We start from the raw sequence: 18641 nt of genomic DNA, 5'->3' as shown, positions 1-18641 counted from the left end.
CTCCTGCCCCTACCCTGACTCCCGCAAACAAAAAGAAACAAAACTCAGCCCACCCAGGGCGGCCGCCACAGACCATCTAAGGGCCAAAACCCCAGCCAAAGGGCAGAAAAGGGGCCGGCCCTTCTGTCCTGGCCTGGCCACCACTGCTCTAGCACTCCCAGGCCCAGGCTGTGCCCTGGGACACTTGAGAACCTCGGCGCCTCACGGAGGAGGCTGTCTCTGCTTCGCTCAACAGAATTCAAGAATTCATTCAACAAATATTTATTGAAAGCAAAACTATGTGCAGGGCCACCAAGTCTCTCCCAGAGGCCAGCTCCCTGTTAAACCTCCTACAACATGCGGGTGGATTCTCCTTGTGTTCAAGCAGGACTGCCCAGACTCTAACCTGTGAGGTTCAGCTTCCCCCAGAAGAGCTTCATTCAGAGCAGCTTGGGAGGCATGCCTGGGGGCCAGGAATGGGGGCCCTGCCTGTCCCCTGCTTCCCAGTGGAGAGGGAGCAGGGAGTAGCAATGTCAGGCTTTGGGTGAGAATGGAGTAGGGACTTGGGGGCACTTTCTGTCTCTGGGCCATCCTTCCCAGGGGCCTGGAGGGACTGGGACAAAGGATGGGGGAATCTGGGGTGGCAAACTGGAAGAGAAGAGGGAGACAGCCCACGGGGCAAAATATGGGGCCAGAGGTGAGGCTGCACATGTGCTGTGGCATCAGGGCTTGGTGGGGAAGAGCAGGCAGGTGAGCTGCCGGCTGCCGCTCTGCCTGTCCAGGAGCGGTAGGGGGTGCTGCATGTAGTGCTGGACCATGGCGGCCACGGAGGAGAAGAGCTGCACAGGGACGGGAGGGCATCGGTGAGGCCCTTGAGCCCTGTGCCAGGAGAAACTTCCTGAGGGAGCTGGGGGGCTCTGGCAAGGGCGTTTTGGACATTTTTCTACGTATTTTCCTTCCTGTTGCCCCATGAAGCTCCACTGCATCCTGCTGCCCCATTCCAGGCCTTCTGTCTGATGGCACCAGTGTGCATTTCCCCCAAACAACTCTGGGGCCCCTGCCCGGGACCTCTGGTATGGGGACCTGAGGAGTGACTGTCTCTGGTTTGCAGCCTAGCAAATGCTGGGTGCAAAGCTGAGTTCTTGGTACAGACAAAAATCTGGACTACCCAGGCCCTGCCGTCTTCCCAGCTGGGTTCATACAGGTACAAATGCCCCAACCTGGGCTCCAGGCAGGCTGGGCCTTGCAGGAGTGGGTAACTCCTCCAGAGTAGAGTGGGCCTCTTCTCAAAGTGCAGGCTTTTGGGAAAGAGTTCAGACTTGTGGCCAAGGATATTGATCACCCTTGGAGAGGATGAGATGGTTGGATGGTATCACCAACTCAATGGACATGAGTTTGAGCAGCTCAGGGAGTTGGTGATGGACAGGAAAGCCTAGCATGCTGCTGTCCATGGGGTTGCAAAGAGTCAGACACAACTGAGTGACTGAACTGAAATGACTGATCACCCACTCCAGAAAAAGACAAAATGTGGTTTTCCCCAGGGAAATGCTCCCAGCTGGGCCCAGGGGCTGCTCTGCTGAGCTTCACCACTTCAGCACCCACCTCCTCATGGTTCCTGCCCTCACGGCCCAGGGCATAGTGGCGCCCATCAGCCAGCCGCCTGATGGGAATGTTGAAGACTCGGCCGTGGAGAAGTACTGCCAGGGTGAAGGGCTGGGTGCCGCGAGGGCCTGAGCTGGGGCGCACGGTATATGCTCCATCCTGGGGAGGGCGCCCATCCATTAGCCTCACATTTCCAGCTGCAGCCCTGACTCCAATCCCTGCCCAGCTGCTCCCACCTGCCAGCCACAGCCCCTGAGCAGAAGGGGTTTCTGAGAAGGCCCTGGGGGTCTGCAGTGGGTGGCCCACCTTCTGGCATCGGAGCAGGGCGCTCTCAGCAGCATGGCGGTCACAGTTCCCTGAGTACCAAGGCTGACCCAGCAGATTGCCTTCCTGTACACACACCCAGCAGATCAGTGATATGCCAGGGCACCAGATCGGGAATGGGGAGCAGAGAACACCCCGGCGGCTTGCAGTTATTTGTGTTCCTGTCGGTCTTCCCCAGGCTGAGTCCACGCAAGCTCAACAAAACGTGTCCTGTCTAGAGCCGCGTACACACATCCAGCCCAAAAGGGCTCCTGGGTGTGGACCTGGGCTCTGTTCCTGAGGGCCTCCCCTCTGCCCCCCAGCTCACTTGCAGCCCCTCCTCACCTGGGCACCTGAGGTGTTCTGGGTGGCAGCTACAGAAGAAAGAGAGGTTCTCCTTTCTGCCGGAAGAAGCAGATTATAGCCCTGGGGCTGGCCAGGGATTAGACCTGGGAGGCTTTGGGCCCAGCTGCGAGGGCGGGGGAGGTCCCAGGAGGTGTGCAAAGGCTTCAAGGCCAAAGTGGACACCCAGTGCTTCACCCCTCCCCTCCTAGGGGTCCCGGTAAGACCCACCGGCCAGGCCACGCGTGACCTCCAACTGAGGAGTGATGTTAAGGTACAGACTGGGAGCTTCCCGATTTGGTGCAGACCCTGGAAAGTGCCCAGGGCGGGTCCTCTCAGACCTGCTCTCAGCTGGAGTCAGAGCTGCAGGGACCCCCTCAACCAAGCAGGGTGCAGGCGGGCTGGGAGACAGTCTGTGGCCTGCAGGGCTGTGGCTAGGGAGGGCCCCACGTGAGTGCATGGATCCATGCTGGTAGTGCTCATACTCACCTTCAGAGGTGGCCTTTGATGCTCCCTAGGACACAGGATGTTGAGTCAGGCCTGCTTCTTTGGGCGGGAAGTCCCACTCTGAGCCTCCCTTTCCCCCTCACTCCCAGCTCACCTCCGCACCCCCACCCCCAGCTCTACCCCAACCCCAGCCTCTTACATTCTGAGCTTCTTGGGGGGTTATGGTGGGCCTGTGGGGAGCAAATTGGGAAACAAGGGTTCAGGGCCTTTACCTCCTTCAAAAGAAAAGGTTCAGTGACCCCAGAGATCTCAGGGTCAAGGCTGGGGAAGCCTGGGCTGGCCATTCCACCCCCCCCACACACACAAACTTGGGGCACTCACCTGGGCCCCATGGATATCCTTGGTAGAGGGACTGGGGCCGTCAGGACTGGGGAACTCAGAGTCTGAGTAAAGGCTGGGACTAAAACAGCAGGGCTGAGCATCAAGCAGGGAGCTCCAGGAGCCTGGGCCGGGGCTAGGGGGCAGTTGCAGAGTCTTCTCTGCTTCTCTGCAGCTTGACCTTTGGGGAGTCTGTCCAACCAGGCAGAGCGCTGTCCTGGCCACAACAGCTGGGAAGCCCCCACAGCCCCTGCTCTAAAGGGGTTCCCTCCGCGGCAGGAACAGTGTGGGTCACTCTAGACCAGAGGCATCTGTGTGTGTGTGTCTGAAGGCAGATATGTGTTGGTGGGGTACTGAGAGAGGATGGGGCAGACAGTGGAGCCAGAAGACTGTGCTGTGCTGCTGGTGGGCAGCCGAGGACCTCAGGGCAGGGCGGGGCGGGGTGGAGAGAGGGATTCACCTGGACTGGCCTCACACTCCACATAGATGTCCTCATCGGGCTCCTTCGAAGGGCCTGGCACCTAAGATAAGGAGGGAGTGTGGTACCCAGGGTTTGAGCAGTGAGTGGGAAGGAGGACGAAGCCATCATTTGGGGGAGCTATTGGTACCTCAACCCCCCCACCCCCCCATCCTAGGTGGAAATGGAATGACTAAAAGTGCTCCTTTGCCCAGAAGAGGGCACCCATGAGCACCTGCTTCCCATCCTGGGCTCAGAGAGCCTGAGAGTCCAGGAGGAACTCTGGGCAGACACCTCCTGGGACACTGGCTGACGCCCTGCTAGAGCCTCTGGCCAAAGGGGAAGGATCCTGCTCCAGGCCTCTTCCCCTGGTTTTAGGGGTATTTCCTGGCGCTCCCACCCCACCCCACCACCACCACCAACTTCCTAGCCAGTCCTAGAGTGAGGGGCCACTCACCGCTCGGGCCGGTTCACCCAGCTCTGGTAGGAAAAGGAGAGACCCACCAGTCAGGAGCAGCAAGGAGAAAGGAATTAGTGAAACTTAGGCTGGAAAAGCAGAGCTTCCTTGGAGCTTCTCTGAGGGGATCCTCAGAGCCAGCTTTGAAGTCCCAGGAGAAAGCCCTCCTCACCCCTAACTGCCTTACTTCATACCCCAGGGTGCCCCTCACCTGACCCAGAGACCTCAGCAGGTGCCCAAGGGGCCGAGGAGCCAGGGACTCTGAGTGAGGGCCTCAGCCTCCTCCCAAACTGCCTGCCCTAGGGGGATCAGCAGGTAAACATGAGGAACAACTCGGGGGATGCAGCGACTGGGCAAAGCATGAGACCAGTGTGAGGCCAGCTCCCCAATCTCATGGGAGCCAGGATTCCCCTTCTCAGGGCAGGGAATGGGTGGGCCTCGGAATGAGACTGGACATCCCTATTACCTTGCCTTCCAAAGGGCCAGCTCTGCTTCAGGGCCTCCAGTGGGCTCGGCGCTGCCTTGGGCTGTGGGCACAATGCAGTGGCAGGAGGGAGAACGGGGGTCAGGGAGCAGCAGCATGAGGAGGGCAAGACTAGCAGGGTGGGATGCAGAAGGACTGTGTATATCTGTGCAGCTTTAAAAAAAAAACAAACCCAACTCTTGTGACGCCATGGACTGGCCCACCAGGCTCCTCTGTCCATGGAATTCTCCAGGCAAGAATACTGGAGTGCCATGGAGTGGCATGGAGTGCTATGCCCTCCTCCAGGGGATCTTCCCAACCCAGGAACTGAACCCAGGTCTCCTGCATTGAAAGGCAGATTCTTTACCGATGGAGCTACCAGGAAAGCCCCTGCCCCCCAAAAACTACAACACAAGCATTAATGTGCAAAGGAGGCAGCTCTCCTCTTTACCTCTGTTCTGTGGCTCTTTCTTTGTTGTGAGCCTCTTTTTCTTTTTATTCCCATACAATATAGGATGAAAGTGGCAGCTCTCAAAGCCCACACCCGGGATCATGGAGGGATGACAGCTGGCAGTGACTGGCAGCTGAGCGAGGGCTTTCTTCACTCCACAGGCAGGGAGGGTCCTGAGAAGCTCTCAGCTTCAAGAGGTAGGGGAGCTTCAATGCACCCACCCACCCCCACTCCCCACTCTTGGCCCAGGCGAAAAGGCTGAGTCTTAGGTGATGCTGATGGGGAGGGTGCAAGGACCAGACCAGGCAGGTGGGAGGAGCCACTCTCAACAGGGCTCTGGCTTCCGACGCAGCTAATTTTTCAGGGGCCTCATGAATGCAGATGTGGGGGAATTTTGCATATGGGATGCCTCTTAGATTTACTCACTGGAAAATGGTGCGCTGGGGTGGGGCGGGCAGGGAGGCTGTGTACCATCTCCGGCTGGGGCTGTGGTGGTGGCAGTGGTGATGTGGGAGGGCCCAGGGGAGCAGAGTGATCTGGAAAACACTCCAACATTGTGACTCTGTGGGCTCCTCCCACATAGGTTCCTGTTTTCCTCTGGCCCCCTCACCCAGTCTGTATTCCCTTCTCCCTCCCTCCCTCCCCTCCCTTGCTCTCTGGCTTCCCGACTGCCCCGTCACCATGGCAACTGGAGGCGGCCAGCTTCCCTGCCCCCACCTGGCCAAGCTGGGAGCTGTGGGGGTGGGATGCCAGCAGCGACTGGGACTCTCCTGGCATCCCTACCCTTGCTCCAAGTTGTACATGGATCTCGGAGGGGGTTCTCCAGGCCCCAGGGACCCTGGCAGGCATCCTGCTTGCCTGCTGTTGCCGTGGTTACACGGCCCCTCCAGGCTCGTCACCCCTTCCCACTTATCCTCCCTTTCCCCTCCTCCCTCCCTTCCTCTGTCCCTCTCTGCCCAACCAAGAGGCCTCAGTGACTGCCAGCTGAGACCTCCCCTCGCTGTCCCAGGCCAAACAGAAGGGGACGAAGCAAAACCTGGGCCCTCTCCCCTTGTGGGGACCCTCCTGTTCTGCCTGATCCCCACCTCTCTGCCTGAACTTCCCAGCCCTCACCCAAGTACAAAGAGTCCTCCTCAGTGCCAGAAAGGTGGGCAGGGGTGAGGTGGCGGAGTAGAGCCTCACAGGGGGGCAGCTCATATTTATCCTCCTCCTCTTCCTCCTCCTCTGGGGCTTCCAGGAAGGAATGCTGAGCACAGGAAGGACAGAAGGGATACAGGAGCAGTGGCGGCAGCCACTGCCTCCTCCCACCCACCAGCTCTGGCTCAGCAGCTGGACTTACCCTGTGTCTCCAGGTCCCTGGGACAGACAGAGGAGATGGGCAGGGTTCATCTTTTCTCCAAGCTTGGGAGTCTGAACAAGAGACTGGTGAGACTGGCCTCATCTCCTCCCCGCCCAGCCCCTCTCTAACATAATGACTTGCTCTCTTTCCCAGATATAATAAACTATCTGCACTTTTCCAGAGGCCTCAAAGGAACCATTCATGATGGGCTCTTTCCTAACACTGCAGGAGGACCAGTGAGGCATTTTGGAGATAAGGGGCCCTAACGGCCTGTTCCGTCTATGTCAGTCCTCCACTGCGTGCGTGCTAAGTCACTTCAGTTATGTCTGACTCCTTGCGACCCCCAAGGACTGTAACCCACCAGGCTCTTCTGTCCATGGTAAGAATACTGGAGTGAGCTGCCATGCCCTCCTCTCCAGGAGATCTTCCCGACCCAGCAATGAAACCCGTGCCTCTTCCGGCTCCAGCATTGGCAGGCAGGTTCTTTACTACTAGCGCCACCTGGGAAGCCTGCCAGTCCTCCACCCCATGCAGCTCTAATTCTGAACCAGACAGATGAAAGAGCTGGGCCCAGTGACTTAGAAGCGCTGAACTATAATGAGCAGGAGGTATCCAGAACCCCCAGGGGAGACTCTGAAGGGACCCCTGCACATCCCAGACTACAGTCCAAGGGGTCACCAAGAGTCAGACACAACTGAGTGCACACACACGCACACACTACACATCTGGGGGGGGGGGCAGTGATCACTTACTTGCACATCTTGGAGGTGGAAGCGGTGGCCCCGACCTGCAATTGGACTCTAGTCAGCTCTGCCCAAGGGGCCCTGAGTTTGTGTCAGCCAGACATCGCACAGCCCAGGGACATTCACAGACATGGCACTGCCCCCTGGAGTTGTGCGACAGCAGCCTGGGACCAGGGAAGTGGGAGGAAGAGTCTGGGGGCAGAGCTCATGCCCCTGGGTGCACAGCTTGAGAACTTGGTGCTCCAGGGAAGCCAGCAGCAGGGGAGCCCTTGTGTTCCCTGGGCAGTGGAGGCACATGAATGATCTCGCTGGGCGTGGTAGGACCGGGCAGAATCAGCACCACTCTAAGGATGGCTATACCCAGGAAAGTTGCAGCGAGGTGGAAATGAGAGGAGGGTAGAGAAAAGAGAGGAGCCCGGGGACTCACCTGGCCTTTCTCCAGCTGAGCTTCTCCTGAAAAGGGTCAGGGAGGGGAGTAAAGGGGTAATCAGTACATCTAGAATGACTCTCCGTGTCCAGAGTCCTGGGGCCCCAGGGTGGGCAGGTCTGTATATCAGGGGCTGCCCCAGAACCAAGTCTCACCATGGCTAGGGTGAAGGAGCTCTGCCTCCCCTGAGCCCAGGTTCTACCGCAGATGGCCTGGTGACAGGGGCCCTATTGTTCCTATCATTTGCATCTCTCAAGCACCAGGAAGGAGGACCTGCTGTGGCTCCAACCCCAGGCCAACTTCACCCATGCCACGCCCAGCCCTACCTTCCCCTCGCCTCCCTTTCATCACCTCCCACAGCTGAATCTCTAGCCCCTCTGCCCCACCCCAAAAAAAAAAAAAAAAAAACGGGAGGAAGAACTCCCTCTTCAAAGCCCTGGCCCACAAAGCTGGACCAGGGGCCCCCAGTTTCCTGATCAACGTTCCCCTCCTCCTAGAGTTTCAGACTCCACTCAGGATCAGCCAGCCCACACCCTTTCCCAGTTGACAGAAGACAGGGCATTAGATCCAATTAAAAACAGGAGATAGGCTTTCCCTGGTGGCTCAGTGGTAAAGAATCCACCTGCCAGTGCAGGAGACAATGGTTCAATCCCTGATCTGGGAAGATCCCACATGCAGCAGAACAACTAAGCCACATCGATTGAGCCTGTGGTCTAGAATCCAGGAACCCCAGCTACTGAGCCCACAGGCTGCAACAATGAAGCTCATGCGCCCTGGAGCCCGTGCTCTGCAACAAGAGAAGCCACTGCAATGAGAAGCCTGTGCACAGCCACCAGAGAGTAGCCCCAACTCTCCTCAACTAGAGAAAACCTGCACAGTAACGAAGACTCAGCACAGCCAAAAATATATAAATAAATAAAAATTTTAAAAACAACCAGGAAACGATCCCTGCAGACACTCTTCTTACATCTTTTGTGCCTGCTGTCATTTGTTGGTGACTACTGATCGATGATCAAGGAGATGAAAGTTACTGAAAAGCTCAGAAACAAGTAGTTGTATTTAGTTCGACTGCTGTCTTTTGATTTATTAATTTATTTTTGGCTTCACTGGGTCTTTGCTATGCGTGCTTTTCTCTAGTTTCAGGGATGGGGAGCTACTCATTGCAGTGCTTTCTCTTGTTGCAGGGCTTGAGCTGTAGAGAGCAGGCTCAGTAGTTGTGGCAGACCGGCTTAGCTGCTCCGTGGCATGTGGGATCAGGGCTTGAACCTGTGTCCCCTACATTGGCAGGCAAATTCTCAACCACTGACGGTCAGGGAAGTCCCTGATTCCTTTCTTGATGGATGTAGGTGTTCATTTGGTAGGTAGTTATTGAACGTCCACTATATACCAGGCACCATTCCAGGCGCTGGAGGTGCTGCAGGCAAGCTGAACAGGCAGGCATTACACACACATTTCCTCACTGGATTCTCACAATAGCCTCATGGTGTGCTTCCTAATTGTTTCCCTGCTTTGCCGATGAGGAAAATGAGCATATTAGTCAGCTCAGGCTGCCATCAGAGAGTACCCCAGGCTGGGTGATTGAAACAACAGAAGTTTATTTCCTCACTGTTTTGGAGGCTAGAAGACCAAGGTCAAGGTGGCGTCAGGGTTGATTTCTGGCTAGAGCTCTCTTGCTGGCTTGCAGACAGTCAGCTTCTTGCTGTGTCCTCATATGGCCTTTCTTCTGTGCATGCAGGCAGAGAGAGAATTCTGGAGAGAAAGGTTTTTTTTTTTTTTTTAATGTGGAGCATTTTTAAAGTCTTTATTGATATGTTACAGTATTGTTTCTGTTTTGTCCTTGTTGTTCAGTCACTAAGTCATGTCCAACTCTTTGCAACCTTGTAGACGGTAGCACACCAGGCTCCTCTGTTCTTCACTATGTCCCAGAGTTTGCTCAGATTCATGTCCATTGCGTCAGTGATACTATGTAACCATCTCATCCTTACTACCCCCTTCTCCTTTTATCTTCAATCTTTCCCAGCATCAGGGTCCTTTCCAGTGAGTCGGCTCTTTGCATACGATGGCCAAAGTATTGGAGCTTCAGCCTCAGTATCAGTCCTTCCAGTGAATATTCAGGGTTGATTTCCTTTAGGATTGACTGGTTTTGATCTCCTTGCAGTCCAAGGAACTCACAAGAGTTTTCTCCAGCACCACAGTTAGAAAGCATCAATTCTTTGGCCCTCAGCCTTCTTTATGGACCAACTCTCACATCTGTACATGACTACAGGAAAAATCATAGCTTTAACTATATGGTTTCTGTTTTAAGTTTTGTTTTTTGGTGGCAAGGCATGTGGGATCTTAGCTCCCTGACCAGGGATCAAACCTGCACCCCCTGCATTGGAAGACAAAGTCCTAACCACTGGACCATCAGGGGAGTCCCTAGAGACAAATTTCTGATTTCTTCTAATAAGGACACCAGCCTTATTGAACCGGGGCCCCATCCTTATGATCTCATTTACCCTTTTTTAAAAAACATTTTCTCATTTGCCCTTAATTACCTCCCTAAGGGCCCAGTCTCCAAATACAATCACATGTGGGGTTAAGCTTTCGACATATGAATTTGGAGGGAGACAAAATTCAGTCCAAAGCACTGAGAATCAGAAATGAAGTGACCTTCCCAAGGTCATACAATTGGTAAGTGTTGGAGGTGGGATTCAATGCAAGCTTTGCACAAACCAGAGCGTATGCACTAGCCACTGAGCATCCTGTACCTCATCTAGGACTGGGTCTTGATCCTCCTTTCCTGTGATAGAATTAGAAATGTCAGTAGTCACACGTTTCCTTTAGACGCCCATAGCATCCTAGTGCTCCATTGTTTAGTTGCTAAGTCGTGTCTGACTCTTTTGTGACCCCATGGACTGTAGCCCGCCAGGCTCCTCTGTCCATGGGATTTCCCAGGCAAGAATACTGGAGCAGGTTGCCATTCCCTTCTCCAGGGGATCTTCTTGACCCAGGGATCAAACCCATATCTCCCACATTGGCAGGTGGATTCTTTGCCACTGAGCCACCTGGGAAACCCCGGTGCTCTGTTACCTGAGTGAACTTTGGAACTCTAACTTCTGAGAAGTTTTGAGGCAAAAAAGAAAAGCCCAGGCCAGGCCTTGTGTCGGGCTCTGTTTAGACAGGAAATGGGGGGACACAGATGAGGATCTCGTTAAAGTAAGACCTTTCTAGGGCACTGTAGCTTTCCTGTGGCTTTTATTTTGGTGACGTCCTAGCTGTTGGCTCAAAGGAACAATGAAGGCCATGTACTTGCATCTCTGGAGGCCAGGGGCACTGGGGAGAGGACCCAGGGTTGGAGCTGGCCACAGACAATAGACAGGAAGACCAGATAATTCTTGGGACCTGCAAGCAAAAGGACACTTAAGAAGCTATGAACTCAGCAATAGGAAAGGATGAAATAGGGAACTTCCCAGGCGGTCCAGAGGCTAAGATTCTGTGCTCCCAAAGCAGAGGACCCAGGTTCGATCCTTGGTCAGGGAACTAATATCCCACATGCTGCAACTAAGACCCCACACAGCCAAAGAAAGAAAGAAAGAAAAGGGTGAAATAATGCCATTTATAGCAACAGGGATGGACCCAGAGATTATTATACTAAATGAAGTAAGTCAGATAGTAAAAGATAAATATCGTGTGATATCGCTTATATATGGAACCTAAAATATAGTACAAATTGAGAATTCCCTCATGCCCTGGAGGTTAGGATTCCTGGCTTTCACTGCTGTGGCCTGGGTTCAATCCCTGGTCAGGGAACTGAGAACCTGTAAGCCGTGGTGTGGTCAAAAAACAAAAAAATTTAATAAATATATAAAGATTTTAAAAATAGTACAAGTAAACTTATTTACCAAACAGAAACAGATGCACCAACATAGAAAACAGACTTATGGTTATCAAAGGGGAAGGAGTATGCATGCTCAGTCGCTTCTGACTCTTTGCGACCCCATGGACTGTAGCCCACCAGGCTCCTCTGTCTATGGGATTTCCCAGCAAGAATAGTGGAGTGGGTTGCCATTTCCTTCTTCAGGGGATCTTCTTGACCCAGGAATTGAATCTGCTGAGCCACCTGGGAAACCCTAAAGGTGGAGGGAGGGATAAATTGGGAGTAGGGGATTAACAGATATACACTTCCATATATAAAATAGATAAGCAACAAGGATTTACTGCATAGCATAGGGAATTATATTCAATATCTTGTAACAAACTGTCATGGAAAAGGATCCAAAAAATAGAATATATATATATACACACACACACACACATATATATATATACATATATATATATATATATATATATATATATGTACTATATATATGAAACTAACACAATATTGTAAATCAACTATGCTTCAATAAAAAAGAAGTTATGGAAAGTCATCGGGGTGGTTTGAGAGGTACCCATTTGGTGTTGTAGGAAAAACTAAAAGGAAAATCAAGAAAGAATCCGGGCTTGGAGTCCGGGATAGCGGTTTCCTCCCGACCTCCCCTCCCCAGCTGACCTTTGTTCTGTATTTGGACTATAAGGCAGGGGGCAACATCCCCCCCACCCCAAAGGGACCTCCTGTAAAACTCAACAGGATTCTCTAGACGCTATCCTGATGCGAACCCCAAACTGAGTGATCTTCCCAGTCCATTCAGCTCTGGCCTCAGCCACCTCCTCTCCTGTTCAGGGTTTTGCATAGGCAAATGCCAGGGCCTGGGTGAGGGAAGGAGGATGGAATCCATGCCTTCTGGGTGGGGGCACTGGCTGGCAGATCAGGGAGCAGAGGACAGACAAAGGGTGTCTCGTGGCTTTGTGTCACCGCAGCCAGGCCTGTAGCACCACGCTTCACGCTGATGGCACAGGCAGATTTGGACAGCCTCTTTATCCATCTTTGGCACAGCATTGTCTTGTGCACATAACTATAGCTATTCCTTTGGGATGAATTCCTAGAAATAGAATTGCTGGAAACTCATATTTTAAAGGTTCCAGTGCCCCACTGTCTGGCAGCATCTGAGTGTCAATTTTATGGTTCTCCCACAGCTCCCAGTGATTCTCTGCATATTCCAGATCTCAGCTGCTGATCTCCAATGATAAGAGGCCGACATCCTCAGGCGCAACGTAGTCTAAACCCATCCTAAGAAAAAAACAGCTCTGGAGAGCGGTGTTCCCCCCATTTGCATGATCACAAGAATCACTGGAAGACTTATTAAAGTCTTAGGTTTCCAGACCTTCCCTGAGATCTTAAAAATCGGATGTTCCAGGAGGGAAGTGGGAATCTATATTATTTTAAACAAGCATCCTAGACGATGCTTACGAACGTTCAAGTTTGAGAAATGCTGCTCTAAAAAATGCTTCTCATTCTGAGAAGATGCAACTCCTAGGACATCTTTAGAAATCACAGACAGCCTTTAGCTCATTTGGAACACAGGGGTCGCCAGCAAAGAAGAAACGTGACACAGACCCCCCCTCCAGAGGTCTCTCCCAGTGATAGAGGGCAGACCCCAGGAGGCGTTCCATCTCTCTAGGCTACAGTTGTCCTCTGTGTCAATGGGGATGAGAACAGGGCATTCCTTGTGGTGTAGGTGCTTCTGCTGAGTAAGATGAAGCACATGAAACACACTTTGGGCTTCCCTGGTGGCTCGGTGGTAAAGAATCTGCCTGCAATGTAAAAGAAACGGGTTCAATCCCTGGTCGGGAAGATCCCCTAGAGAAGGGACTGGTGATCCACCCCAGTATTCTTGCTTAGCGGGCTTCTTGCAAGTCCATGGGGTCACAAAGAGCTGGACATGGCTGAGTGACTGAGAGAGTTATGTGAAACACACAGCACATGTGCAGTGAGTATCACCTCTTCCTGAGGAGGTGGTGCTGAGGTCCGTGGTGGTGTTGCCAGCAGACAGGGAGGGTGGCCAAGGTTGGCTGGGGTCCCAAGCGTGTGTGAAGCATTGTGAGCATGAGGGGGTGGTTTCTGAGGACCTGATGGAGGACAGGTCAGCAGGCTATGGTCAGAATTTTCAGAGGTGGGAGGGTGTAAGCTACGGAGCAGGAGATGCTGAGAACTGTGGACCCCTAAAGGCTGAAGGTCTGCCATTTCCACTGGCTGTGGAGCGCTTCCTGCTTTGGGGGCCACCTCCGTGTTGTAACTTCTTGCCTCCAATCCCAGAAGCCAGCTGCGGCTTTCCCCGGCCTCCTTAATTGCTGGGGTGCAGGCATTCTGCCAGCCAGGTGCCCCCACACTGGGCTTTGTAGCCAAAGCTGGCACCCCAGGGCCATCTACCCTAGGGACGGGGTGATTGCTATATCCTGTTTCCAGAGGCCAGAGAGGCTGAGACCCCAGTGGAACCAGGACTGGGATCAGCTTGGCTATGGCCTTTGGGACATTGTTCCTGGCTCGTTCTCTGGTCCTCCTGGTAATGTAACCAGCTACAGAATATTTTTAATAAATTATTTTCCAGTCTAAACTAGCTAGGGCTGGTTTCTCTTCCTTTAAGTGAAGAACTCTGATTTACAGATGGAGCATCAGTGGGATCACCACAGAAATACCAAGAAGTCCCAAACTGGGAGGGCCGCATCCAGGTATCTCATGAGAACAGGAGGCAAGGTAGAAATAAGTGTCATAGCTTTATATTTCTATCATAACGCTATATTTCTATATATTTTTCTTGGGCCTTTAACATGACAAGCATTAATTAACTTTCTAATTCTTAAAACTAATGGACTTTCCTGGTGGCTCAGAGGTAAAGAGTCCACCAGCCAATGCAGGGGATACAGGTTTGATCCCTGGTCCAAGAGGATTCCACATACCTCAGAGCAACTAAGTCCATGTGCCACAACTACTGAGCCTGTGCTCTGGAGCCCAGGAACCGCACCTGCTGAAGCCTGTGTGCTCTAGAGCCCATGCTCCTCAACATGAGAAGCCACTGCAACGAGAAGCCCACGCACTGTGACTAGAGAGTAGCCTCTGCTTGCCACAACTAGAGAAAGCCAGGGTGCAGCACCACAAACCCAGCCAAAAATAATTTTTAAAAAAAATCAGTTGCTACAGGTCAAAAAATAAAAAGAAGGAAGCAAAGGAGGGAGGGATGACCTGGATTTCAGCTATGAGGACGCACCGTGAGAAGGACAACCCTGGGAGTTGGGGGCAAGGCCAAGGGTAGGTTCTGGGGGGTCACTACAGGACAACCAAGGTCCCTGAAGCCAGGGAAGTAGGGGGACAGGTGGGAAAAATCAAAAGCATAGTGATAAGACAGGCTTTCTCCTCCCAGGAGAATAGGAATCCATCAGGGTAAGTGGAAGAGGATGGGGCAGAAAGAGGGAAAGAAGAACTTTCTGACCACGAGTTAGGACCACATGGGTGGCAGAGGATGGGGAGGGGAAGTGGGGAAGGAAGCAGGACCTCTGAGGGGTAAGGGAGAATGAATGAGTCTTAAGGATTCCTAAGGATATTTTTACCTGAGCGGGTGGTCTAGTTAGAAGCCCAAGAAGCAAGTAGGAAGAGGCATTAGGCCAAGTGAACTGTCTGCAGATGGGTTAAAGTTGGTCGGGGCAATCTTGAAGGAAGGTGGTTAGCAGGAGGAAGAGAAGGAGTCTTCCTGGGCTGATGAGAGGAGGGCAATGTGGGAGCTGGTTTAGCACAAGCTGGCAGAAGCCCTCCCCTACCCCCTCACCCCACTCCTGGCTGCCACCCTCTCAGGCTTGCTGATTCAGCTTACTCTGGTGGCAGCTGTGACACGTGATGGAGACTGACCGATGACACTCAGACCAGCCTCCTAAGAGCAGTCTCGGGCCGTATCCCTTCCTGACGCACCTTCATTTATTGCTGCAGCTTCAGAGCTTTGTGACCAGCGCTCCCTCCATCTCCCTGAAGGTAGATACAAAACTGGGTGTTCAGTTGGTATTTTTCTAGAGAGCAGAGCACTAGCTTTCTACAGATTTAGCAGTAGTTAGGGTTGCGGCTGAAAGCTGAGGTTGGCTTTCTCTGGCGTCTAGGGTAAAGCCAGGTCTCTGTACCACCCATCTTGTACTTCCCTGTTCTGGATCACTAACTCACAACAGATTGAGTCTTGACCCAGCTCTGCCAGGAACCCTTGCTCGACCCTCCCCAACCCTCTGACCCCTTGAATGGAGACAAAGGCTTCCTGTTGCCTTGTAAGATCAGCCCTACCTACCTCTCCAGCCCCACCTACCTCTCCAGCCCCAGCCTTTCCATTTTTCCCCATGGATGCACTTTTGCTCACCTTCTGTCTGTGGTTCCTCTATGACTGGGCCCCAGGTGGCCCCAGCTACACCCTGTTGACTTAAGGAAATTTCATTTGGAAGAAATTTAGATCTTTACTGTCCTTATGGAATATGGCAAAGAGGGAGGGCACTCTAGGGACCTCCCTGATTGTCTAGTGATTAAGCTTCCACTGCAGGAGGCACGCGTTCCATCCCTGGTCAGGGAACTAAGGTCCCACGTGCTGCACAGTGCAGGGTGGGGTGTGGGGAGAAGAGAGGACACTCTTAAATGCAGTTTAAAAAAGAAAGGAAGAGGGACCTCCCTGGTGGTCCAGTGGCTAAGACTCTGCACTCCCAATGCAGGGGGCCCCAGTCTGATCCCTGGTCGGGGAACTAGATCCCACATGCCACAACTAAGATGCAGCACAGCCAAATAAATAAATAAATATCTAAAGAAAGAAAAAAGGACTTTCTTACATGTATGTTCTACTTCAAGAATTGTTACCATCCCCCCCAAATCCACTCTCATCGTCTCTGCAACTGGCAACCTTCACAGATGTTGTGATCACCCTGTCCCTCCCCTCAGACTCCAGCCTTCTCCCTCCTCAACTCCTTATCATGCAGATCACCAGAGCTCCTTTAGCTGTCCTTAAACTTGATGCATTAACCCACTGCCCAGATTCTGCCTGTGGGAGAGCCCAGCAGGTGTCCCAGTAGCAGGAAGCCTGGATAAGATGGGGGCAGGGAGGCTTCCCTGGTGGCTCAGACAGTAAAGAATCTGCCTGCAACCCAGGAAACCTGGGTTCCATCCTGGGTCAGGAAGATCCTCAGGAGAAGGGGATGTCTACCCACTCCAGTACTCTTGCCTAGAGAATTCCATGGACAGAGGAGCCTGGCGGGCTACAATCCGTGGGGTCGCAAAGAGTCGGACATGACTGAGCGCCTAAGATGCATTTTCACACACAGGGTGGCTGTCAATACGTAAAATGGTACCTGGCTTGGTTCATCCCTTTCTAGTCTCAAACAGGCTCCTTACCTGGGGGCTGTGCACTTGCCTTTCTTCTGCAGGAACGAGTCCTGCCCCTTGCCTCCCTCTTCCTTCAGGCCACAGATTCTGTGACTCTCAGAAGGGGTCCCAGACCAGGGTAGTGTGTCTCCCACACACATTCTTGGGGCTCCACTGTAATTAAATCTGTGGGTACATTTCAGGGCTGGACTGTGAACTCCCACTCAACTATAAGAGCTCTACACGGGTAGCAACTGTGTCTGTCCGGTTCATTACCGAATCCCAAGTGCCTGGCCCACAGCTTGGCACATACCAGGCTCTCAAAAACATTTGCTGTAGCTGCACATTCAAATGTTACTCACTCTTCACTGCCTGCTCAAAGCCCCGCCCCTCCCTGCAAACAGCCTCCATCCTTCCCTGAAAGGCCCATGGCTTGCTCCTTTCCTGTCACGGGACACCAACCACAGGCCTAGGCTCAGCACAGTGTCCAGTAGCCCTTTCCCTGTTTACGTGGGTGCAGAGTCGCTCAGTCGTGTCCGAGTCTCTGTGACCCTACAGACTACAGCCCGCCAGTCTTCTCTGTCCATGGGATTCTCCAGGCAAGAATACTGGAGTGGGTTGCCATTTCCTTCTCCATTCTCTGTGTATCTGCTTCTTTAAATGCAAATGGTTACCAACAACTCTTCTCTGGGTACCTTTGACCCTGTCATCACCCTACTGGGTCCTTTCCTCTATTTACCTTAATAGTGGCATCTATTTCTACCTCCTCTTTCCCTACACTCCACCCCTCTCATTCCCCAACCCCACTGGCACCCCCTCCTTGGCCAGATATAGAAAGGCCCTACTTAGGCTTCCTACTTCAGCTCCTATCTGGAGAGCCAGGCATCTCCTGTTGGCATTGCTCCCTTGTTCTTTCCGCCCATGACTGATGAGCCAGAAAGAGTATGGAAAACCGACCTGGCCTTCAATCTCCCCCTCAGGAGAGACCAGGAGCTGCCACTCACGGATGTGTCTCCGGTCACACATCCTTCCTTGATGGGTGTGGAGAGCCCTGAGATCACACTCCCCACCTTAACCAACGGAAAAGCTGAGACTAGAGCGGAGATGAATGCTGGGCCTTGGGCCAAAGCCAACTGATTGTGTAGGCAAGACCAAAGCCCTCAGCGCCCTCCGCCCTGTCCCTGCCTGCCATAGGGATCTGAGCAGTTGTTCCACGGCAAAAGACGACCCCTGGTGGTGATAAGAGGCATGGCGGGCTGTTCCTCACCCCCTAGACTGGCTGACAGAGGAAAGGGCGTAGCCAGCAGGACCGCAGACTTGGTCTTCAACCAACTGTTGGTGTGAGGACTTTGCTTTGAAAAATCAACAGAAATTTTTGAAGTCCTATACAAATGCAATATTAAATATATACATATATATACATACAAACAGTATTCAAAACCTTAAAGATAAATTCAACTATAATTCCACTATAAGTGGAAGATATTACTAAAATAATGAATTTATTTTGTTTTGTTTTTTAAATATTCACTTATTTATTTGGCTGCACCAAGTCTTAGTTACGGCATGTGGGCTCTAGTTCCCCACCAGGGATCAAACCTGGGCCCCCTGCAATAAGAGTGCGGAGTCTCAGCCACTGGACCCCCAGGGAAGTCCCTGTTTATGGTTTTTAAATGCTAGTTTAAACATACATTTATTGAAACATACTTTTATTCATGTGCCAAGGATATCTCTGCCAAAATGGGAATCTTGCTGTTGCATCCAGATGTGTAACCAGGATAGGTGAAAGTACTTTCATGTATAGAATATGTATGTTTCTAAGTTGCTCCCAAGGCCCTGAAACCCAACTTTTTTCTTTTAATTTTTATTTCTTTATTTTTGACTGCACTAGGTTTTTGTTGCTGTGTGTGGGCTTTCTCTGGTTGCTGAGATCAGGGGCTATTCTCTATTTGCTGTGTTCAGGCTTCCCATTGCAGTGGCTTCCCTTGTTGCAAAGCATGAGCTTTATGGTG

At 52.5% G+C, this 18641-nt stretch overlaps 1 protein-coding gene and 1 long non-coding RNA gene across 4 annotated transcripts; both read right to left on the bottom strand.

The window, feature by feature from the left end:
* Window positions 1-288: 288 nt before the first annotated feature.
* SH2D6 (SH2 domain containing 6) lies at window positions 289-7568 on the bottom strand. Of its 3 annotated transcripts, none has more exons than XM_070380141.1 (16): window positions 7389-7568; window positions 6971-7005; window positions 6219-6289; window positions 5993-6125; window positions 5306-5415; window positions 4432-4492; window positions 3966-3988; window positions 3512-3572; window positions 3055-3133; window positions 2873-2903; window positions 2716-2740; window positions 2458-2535; window positions 2230-2285; window positions 1888-1971; window positions 1582-1740; window positions 289-818 (listed from the first exon to the last, which is right to left on the bottom strand). In XM_070380141.1, exons 1-16 carry the CDS (start codon window positions 7544-7546, stop codon window positions 702-704), a joined length of 1281 nt encoding a protein of 426 aa, XP_070236242.1. In that variant the 5' UTR covers window positions 7547-7568; the 3' UTR covers window positions 289-701. The 3 variants fall into 3 exon arrangements, with proteins under 3 accessions (XP_070236242.1, XP_070236243.1, XP_070236244.1); XM_070380142.1 differs by having other exon boundaries at window positions 2230-2258; XM_070380143.1 differs by lacking the exon at window positions 1888-1971.
* Window positions 7569-11294: 3726 nt separating this feature from the next.
* Window positions 11295-17685, bottom strand: LOC138989982 (uncharacterized). Its single transcript, XR_011466172.1, has 4 exons — window positions 17587-17685; window positions 15644-15702; window positions 15074-15267; window positions 11295-11500 (listed from the first exon to the last, which is right to left on the bottom strand). It is a non-coding gene; the product is annotated as an uncharacterized lncRNA (long non-coding RNA).
* Window positions 17686-18641: the final 956 nt, after the last annotated feature.

This window comes from Bos mutus, chromosome 11 (assembly GCF_027580195.1).
Source record: "Bos mutus isolate GX-2022 chromosome 11, NWIPB_WYAK_1.1, whole genome shotgun sequence".
NCBI classification, from domain to species: domain Eukaryota; kingdom Metazoa; phylum Chordata; class Mammalia; order Artiodactyla; family Bovidae; genus Bos; species Bos mutus.
Note: the sequence above shows the minus strand (reverse complement) of the source record. Positions and strands in the feature narration are given on the sequence as shown.

Bases quoted from the DNA above. Each gene is read 5' to 3' on its own strand.
- SH2D6 (XM_070380141.1), bottom strand. From the start codon at position 7,546: ATGGTGAGACTTGGTTCTGGGGCAGCCCCTGATATACAGACCTGCCCA. The intron at 6,126-6,218 runs GTAAGTCCAGCT...TCCTGTGCTCAG, and splicing joins CAGGGACCTGGAGACACAGG to CATTCCTTCCTGGAAGCCCC. The intron at 5,416-5,992 runs GTGAGGGCTGGG...AGTGTTTTCCAG, and splicing joins GGAGGACTCTTTGTACTTGG to ATCACTCTGCTCCCCTGGGC.